The sequence below is a fragment of the Anopheles darlingi genome, chromosome 3 (genome assembly GCF_943734745.1).
Source record: "Anopheles darlingi chromosome 3, idAnoDarlMG_H_01, whole genome shotgun sequence".
NCBI classification, from domain to species: Eukaryota; Metazoa; Arthropoda; class Insecta; order Diptera; family Culicidae; genus Anopheles; species Anopheles darlingi.
In genome coordinates this window covers 56597042-56604541 of record NC_064875.1, presented here as the reverse complement: position 1 = coordinate 56604541, position 7500 = coordinate 56597042, and the positions used below count along the sequence as shown (strand labels likewise).

The 7500-nt window shown below is 48.4% G+C and overlaps 4 protein-coding genes across 10 annotated transcripts in view; 1 reads left to right on the top strand and 3 right to left on the bottom strand.

Moving 5' to 3' along the window:
- Positions 1 to 958, bottom strand: part of LOC125955874 (bromodomain-containing protein 1) — a 5075-nt gene extending 4117 nt beyond the window's left edge. The window contains exon 1 of the mRNA XM_049687170.1: positions 1 to 958. This exon is cut by the window's left edge and continues 1631 nt beyond it. Within this exon, the coding sequence (XP_049543127.1) occupies positions 1 to 772 (772 nt within the window). The 5' untranslated portion in view covers positions 773 to 958.
- A 74-nt stretch (positions 959 to 1032) lies between these two features.
- Positions 1033 to 2253, top strand: LOC125955878 (OCIA domain-containing protein 1). The gene is made up of 5 exons (XM_049687174.1): positions 1033 to 1176; positions 1239 to 1373; positions 1442 to 1620; positions 1682 to 1851; positions 1936 to 2253. The coding sequence occupies exons 1-5, from the start codon at positions 1123 to 1125 to the stop codon at positions 2187 to 2189; spliced, it is 792 nt and encodes a 263-aa protein (XP_049543131.1). The 5' UTR covers positions 1033 to 1122; the 3' UTR covers positions 2190 to 2253.
- A 37-nt stretch (positions 2254 to 2290) lies between these two features.
- LOC125955877 (cytosolic non-specific dipeptidase) lies at positions 2291 to 4996 on the bottom strand. The gene is made up of 4 exons (XM_049687173.1): positions 4847 to 4996; positions 4538 to 4772; positions 2577 to 3695; positions 2291 to 2517 (listed from the first exon to the last, which is right to left on the bottom strand). Exons 1-4 carry the CDS (start codon positions 4888 to 4890, stop codon positions 2464 to 2466), a joined length of 1452 nt encoding a protein of 483 aa, XP_049543130.1. The 5' UTR covers positions 4891 to 4996; the 3' UTR covers positions 2291 to 2463.
- Positions 4997 to 6134: 1138 nt separating this feature from the next.
- LOC125955880 (dnaJ homolog subfamily C member 5 homolog) overlaps positions 6135 to 7500 on the bottom strand; it is a 7002-nt gene continuing 5636 nt past the window's right edge. For 6 of the 7 annotated variants that reach the window (XR_007469118.1, XR_007469117.1, XR_007469114.1 and 3 more), the window contains 2 exons: positions 7375 to 7500; positions 6135 to 7130 (listed from right to left, as the gene is read on the bottom strand). The exon at positions 7375 to 7500 is cut by the window's right edge. Coding sequence is in view for 1 of the 7 variants with exons in the window: in XM_049687175.1 (XP_049543132.1) it covers positions 7120 to 7130 (11 nt within the window). In the remaining 6 variants the exon portion in view is untranslated. The remainder of the gene's footprint in view (positions 7131 to 7374) is intronic. The other variant, XM_049687175.1, reaches the window with a different exon arrangement.

The window sequence follows — 7500 nt, the reverse complement described above, 5'->3', positions numbered from 1 at the left end:
TCGTGTTTTGACACTCTCCATCCATGCAGATACAACACACGGCATCATCATCGACCACCGCGCCATTCTGTCCATTGGCGGCCGCCTGAAAGAACGATTCCTTCTCCAACCGGTCCATCAGCAGCTCGAGTGAATCCACCGGCACCGGACCAACGCTCTGTGCGGCCCGGCGCTCGTTGATAATACTCAACCAGGTCGTGTCCTCCTCGTCCACATCGTACTCCACCTCACCATCCAGCTCTTCGCTCGACTTTTCGATGAACCGAATGTACGCATTTGGCCGGGACGGTGCATCACAAATGGCGTAATTTTCGATTTCCTTGAATTTACCCTCCGGCAGTTGCACTTCCGGTTCTTCCGGTGGCGCTACAGCGACCGCTTCAAACTCCGGTGCCAGTTTGCATTTGCTCTCGTACTCCTCTAGCGACACCACCGTCAGCTCCTCGTGCACCGGGATTTTGACCGTTTTGCCACCGCAATCGAGTCGCACCAGTTTCTCCGACTCGAGGTACGTGATGCCCTCCTTCGGCGGGCTCGAGGCATGCTGGTTCTTGGGCGTCACACCCACCTTCAACTTGCGGCCCTTCTGCTTGATCGGTGTGGACACGGTGGCGGGCACCACCGGCGACGGGTGGTCATGATCATAGTTGTTCAGATGGTACTGCAGCCCTATCACCGACTTGTACTTCTTCTCACACTTTGGGCACTTGAACGGCCCTGCATCTTTCTTCAGCGTCTTGATGTAGTCGTTCACCTCGAAATCGATGCCCATCGCGTCGTGCTACGGAGACGCTGACGCCACCTCCTGTTCCGCACCGGGAATCTGCTAGATAATCTGCTGTCTTCACCTGTGCCGCTCGAGTCCAGCGGTTTGTGTTGCTACAAAGAAAAGAGAGGCTGAGGCGATCGTTGCAGGGCACACAATTTTTGTTCCAGTTTCCGCCTGCTTCGATCTTCGTGCGCGTTTTTGGAGTTTTTGTTTACAATTCGGTTTTGACAGCCATTTGACAGCGATTTGACAACTGCTGTCAAAGCCGGCTTTCACGCCGCCCGCAAATTTTGGTTGTTGTGATTGCGACACGTTACGGATTTTCCTTTCTCTGCTAAAACTGGAACCGGAAAATGCAACGCAATGATCAAGTGCAACCGTACGATGAACAGCAGAAAAATGCGATGGTGAGTGGACCTCCTCCCTTCGATTGTCGGCTTATAACATCCCCCATTCCTTTGCCCCGTAGAACTACCAATTCTCGCAAGAGGAGATGCGCGTCCTGCGAGAATGCAATCGGGAATCGTTCTTTCAACGTTCGCTTCCGCTCGGAACGGTGATGGGATTCGGAGCATGGTATGCCGTGCAAAATAACTACCTAAAGGTAACTACGAAAGGCCATACCGACGACGACGGAACTCCAGCAGTAATCGCTTCGTTCGATGCTTTTAGGCAAGCGCCCGGTTCGGACCGGCACCAAAGGTGCTAATTGGTGTAACGCTGGGCTACTTCATCGGAAAGATCAGCTACCAGAGCAAGTGTGCCGAGAAGCTCATGCAGCTCCCCAACTCACGATTGGCTGATTTACTGAAGCAACGTCGCCTGGGAGGAACGGGAATGACTGATAAATTGTGAGTCTTTCATGACTAGTTTTGTGCCATATTCTTTACATGCCATTTTTGCTTTGCACAGCCTACCTGATCAAGGATTCGGTGCGAGCAGCATGCTGACCCCGTTTGCCTCCACACCGTCACCCGAACGCCACGCCGACGAATCGTTCACGAACAACAGTTCCCTCAATCTGGATTATGATGCACCACAGTACGCCGGCCTTGACGATAGCGGACGTCCCACGCTCGATTGTAAGAACCTGCAAGACGAGACAGAGCGTACGACAAGGTGGTTTTTTTCTGGTTAACGTCTTTTCTGGCTTTCCTTTGTCCTAGCGATGAGCATCCTCGACGAAGATCTCCAGCTACCACCTGCCCCAAAATCTTCGAAAACATACGAAGAATTACGGCGACAGAATCGTGAGGAGTACGTGAAGCGTCACCAGCAACCATACCGTCCGGCAACCGTCCTCGAGGATAGTCCTCCGATTCGACGAGACCCGGTAATGGATCGTAGACCGACTCCCGATGAGCCAGCAGCTAGTCCACCTGGCGTCAAAAACAAGTACGGTGACTCATGGTCACAATAGAAGGAGCGCCGTCTCGCATTTCTGTGTTTTGTTAGTGTGAGAGCAAATAGTAGTTATATATGGCAAACAACCCGCGTTGCACAATAACAAGGGCTTAATCGAACATTTTGTAGCATATTTTATTGGTGCAATTCATATACCACACCGTGCCGTGAACGATGTGATGTGAGGAGATAGATACATTGCGTTCGTCGATCCAACCAGGGATAAATGCTGCAAATGCACTGTTGTGATGCGTATCGGTTGTAGATTCTCGAGCAGATCGTTGAAAAGATCAGTTGTCCGTGATTTTGGAAACTTCGTACAGGTACGCACCGAGAAGTTTTGTCTGTGGGGTGGAAAAAACAAGTTATGTTCCATTACAGAATCACGAGTTGTCGAACTTACCCCCTCGATGTAGTTGCGAACATCGATCTTCTCGTTCTGCGAGTGAGCCCCATCATCCGAAGCTCCCATCGGCAGTAGTAGCACATTCTTGCCCGTCGTTTGCTGGAGCGTTAGCGTGACCGGAATCGAACCACCTTCGCGCGTCATATCTGGATCCACATTGTACACGTGCTTGGTGGCCGTACGGGCTGCCTGATAGTGAGGATGGTTCGGATCCTCCGTCCAGGGCTTACCACCGTGAGCCATTCGCACCGCAAAGTTGTTTGGCGAACCCCGTTCAGCCCACTTGGCCGTCAGATACTCGGACACGTAGCGCTCCGTCAGTTCGGGCGTCTGGTTTGGCACAATTCGAATCGAAAACTTGCCGATCACCTTCTTCGGGATGACCGTTTTCTGGCCCGGTTCATAGAACGCTCCCTCGATACCGTGAATGGAAAGACTTGGCTGCCTCCAACGGTGCATCAGAATCTTCGTCTTGTCCTCCTTGTGCATCAGCTTGCGTGCACCCAGCTCCTGCCGGTAGCTACCGACATCAAAGTGAATCGCATCGTAGATGGCCTGCTCGTTGTCTAGCAACGGTGCTACCTCTTTGTAAATGTTCGGTATCTGTATGCGTCCTTCACGATCAGCGAGTGTGCCCAGCAGGTAGACTAGATCGTTCATCGCCTCGTACACGGTGCCACCGAACACACCGCTATGCAGATCCTTTGTTGCGCAGCCTACCTCAACCTCGAAGTAGCAGATACCACGCAGGCCGTACGTAATGCACGGTTTATCCGTACCGAGCCAATAGTTATCGGAGATGCACACGTAATCGATATCGGACAGGAAGTCCTTTTGACGCGCATACAACAGTTCATCCAGCCCTTCGCTGCCCGATTCCTCCATGCCCTCGAACACAAACTTGAGGTTAACCGGCAGTGGCTCGCCGATCGCCTGGAAACCTTCGATGGCATGCAACCAGCCCAACACCGGACCCTTATCATCGCTCGATCCGCGACCGAACAGTTTGCCATCCTTCTCCGTCAGCACGAACGGTTCCGTTGCCCAGCCATCCTCCAGAATCGCCGGCTGCACATCCAGATGACCGTACAGGCAGACGGTTTTCTTCGCGGGATCCTGAAAGGGAGAGTCAATCGAAATTAGACGACAATGGATGATAACAGCAGCGCAGCGATAAGATTCAAGTCGCATTACCAAGTGGTTCCTCTTGAAAGCATAATTAATTGTCTATTAAATGGGCAAAGCTACCGTGTTGATCAGCTAAACTCCTAGAGAGCCTTTCTAGCTAGTAGTGGCTCCGTGGGGATGCTACCATAAATATCGAATCTCTAACTTGGGCTAAGGAGGTTCCGCCGTCTGCTTATCAACGACCAACTCAAAAGCCACGGTTTATCTCATTCGCAAGCGAGTGCCGCAAACAAAAATAAGACTACTATCAAACACTACTCTTCCACTTGATAAACGCTAGCCGAGGCCACAACAACCGCCGCTGCTGCTGGCCACAAACAATACAGAGCCCAGCAACGAAGTGCCCACTCAGTTATCAATGGGAGAGTATAGCAGCTGTCGTTGGATGATGATTAATCGTCGCCGTGCTATTGAAACTCGATGCTCAACGCAACGCATCGTAGTAACCATTGCCCAGCCCCCCTTTCCAAGAAATCCCCCTTGTGTTTTGCTGACGCAACCACCGATGCACTTGGCACCCTTTCTTCGTTCCTGTTTGTTTGCTTGGGCTTGCAGTTTTGCATTTTTTCATATTTTTGCATCATATACACACAAACACCGGGTGGACGCGTCACAACAGTGTAAAATTAAACATTCGCACACCCGACTGGCTATCCGAAAGGTCATTGACTTTTTCGCCGGCAAGTGGGTGTATCGGAATGGTCGTAACTGATGCATCGAATAATGCAAAACGAAATGGCGAAAGGGGAAAGACCGGTTGTTGCACTTACCGTGCCCAGCACGCCGAGGATAACCTTCGGTAGATCCAGCTCCCGACCATCGGAGAGCTTCTGCTTGCCCACGTCGGCCAGCTCCACCGTTGCGCCCAGCTTCTTCAAACGATCGGCCACCCAATCGACCATGCGGAAGATCTCGGGCCGTGAATCCGGCCATGCCGAGACCGACTTGATGGCGACCGCTTCCCGCAGCGCCTCGATATACTTGGTGCGATTGGCATCGATGTGACTAAACGGAGCGATAGAGGATCGATTAATTGGCGAAATATTGAAGCCCCATCCCAGTAGCCACAGTGAACGTACGTGAACAACTTTTGCAGGACGGTGGGAAGCTGTGCATCTGCCATTCTTCACGAGGTTCACTACTGAGAGCGCGGTTTCGAGATCAAGTCCGGTCAACGTTAACTTCCACGAATTACTGATGCCGTGCCCCACTGCGCGGTTGATAAAGGCCGCCTCTCGCGGAGTGGTGATGCTGAATTCAAGCGCTTGGTTTACAGCAACCGCACTTCAACGCTTGAACGCTTTGCGGCGGTTGGGTGCAGTTGTGATTCTGTAATCACCAATAGTGGTGAACCAATAGAACCAACGGCATACTCTGAGATTACTTCGATAACTTCCAATTGTAGCTCAACACACCACACGGACTAAGACCGAGAACGGAGTGTTGCTATCAAGCCACAATCGACGATTATCGCCGGTTTGTTTGTTATACGATAAGGTAAATTAAATTTGAATAACTCTATAATTGTACTGTAAATGTGAGAAACCAAACAAGAACGTCATCATTCAGAAGAAAGCGCATTCACACACGTCCTTTTTACGGTATTTGGACTTTGCATAACGTGGCAATGAAGGTTTCGTCGTTCAGGTCGTTTATTTTTTCGTTAAGATGGTTAAAGTAGTGTCTTTCGCTCTCACCTTCCACCCAATCTTTGCACGGTCGAAAGGTAAGCTTTAATGTTTATAATTTTACTCCTTGGTTTGCAATTTCATATATTTTTACAATATATAAACGGGGCCTAAGCACTCACCTGCAGCCCAGCGTGAATCCCTGTCCTGTGTCTCGTCTGTCCATTCGTCTTAGCCGGTTCTCCACTGTACTACTTCTAACAGCAGTCCTTTACTAACATCAACAGTATCCGTCCCATGTCGCACCTCCTGTCTGAACCTCTCTCTAACAATGTCGTGCGCATATCGAGTGAATTAGGAAATTGTTGGGACAAATGGGTATAAGATATAGATGCATTGTTCATATGAGGGAGGGTGTCTTTGTGTATATATAATATATATACTATTCTTTTGTTAAGTTTCGACTTTCATCCACTTCACTTTAAATGTATATATATACTTTTTTGTTTGTTCAGCAATTACACGTCGACACACGTTGCTACACAGAACAACTTAACAAGCTTAAATACTTGATACTCTTCCAAACTGCTGACTGCCACACCTGCTCTCTTTCTCTCGTTTATTTCGAATAATTCTGCGATTTCTGGCCTAGCAACATTCCTAATTACTAAACGTATTATTCTTGCTTGCCGGAATTGAAAGAGCAATTGCAGAACTTGAAAATGTTTGTAACACTCAATAAATTAGGATAAAAGTGTTGTTTTTTATTGTTTTTTTTTTTGTCTCTCCACGGAGTACTTTCGCTGCTATCCACCCCACCTTAACGCTTATTAATCGACCTCATCCATCCTTTGGAGTTCAATATTTTTGTTGTTTTCCCTTCGCTGAGCACAAAAAGAGATAAAATTGGTGCCACAAACAAATCGCCACCATTCGTGTGCTTTTGGTTTCGAATTGTATAGAGGGAAATCTATTTTGTTTCCTTCTCTAGTTCTTGATCTATTGATTTGTTATACCGTTTCCACTAAAAACATACAGCTATACTGATCAATAATAAGTCGTTTCGCGCCAACGGCGAATGATTGCAGAAGTTCGAAGTCGAAAGGGGAAGGATTTTTTTGATTTCTGCTCCCTTTTCCGGTGCTATCAGTATTTAAGAATGAAATACTAAAAAACACACTTACTGACACACAAACAGACACACACACACAAATATATGCACAACGTTCACTGCAGCGAACAGCAGCACCAACCTTCCCGCCATGCGATTCGAACTCGTGCTGGCCGCATGTGAAAGGGAGGCGTAGGAAGTTGCTGCTGTTGATACTGTTACGTGTCTGGTTTGGTGGCAAAAACTAAATATTTCCTAAAAACGGTAAACTACAAATTGTCTTTTGTCACTCGAAACATGTTCCACCGTGTCATGTTGTGTGTGTGTCTTGCGAAGGGACGCCGTCTCCATCGTCGGCGAAGGGGAATCTGCTGGTTCTGTTTTACGATTTCTTATTATTGTTACTTCATATTGTAGCGCTGCACAGGTTCCGGTGCATCAGATCCGAGTCGTGCAAATACGCGTGGTACAATGGGAGTTTGTTGTGTGTAGGGTATGTTGTTGCTGCGAGCGGGCGAGCGAACAAGTAATGCATTAGGGATGATGGTCATCGTCATTCGTTCGAACCGACATCTCGTACGGAGCGGGATTTTAATGGCGATGCTTATTATCTTCATTTCATACCTAGAAACAGAAACAATAGAGCACGTTAGCAGGGCAAACTAGACATATTCCGCTGCTGCTGTCTAATTGTGATTCAATCCACTAAACTTCTACTAGAACAGCTACAAAGGATCGCTCTCTTTCTCTCTTTCTCTGAAATTTCACACATTCTTCTCTCATCCTTCTTTCTTGTTTAAAAAAGTGATTTAACCATTCACTCAACAGTCAACCAATAGCAGTGCATTCCGCCTTACGCGCTACTTACGGCGTTATCTAATACGAGGACATCAAATTTGCGATTACGTTTTCTCAATCCAGGAACGGTTGGCGAGGAGGATGATGGTAAAGGATGTACAAGCAATTCGCAACAACAGTTGTTGTGTTGCACAAA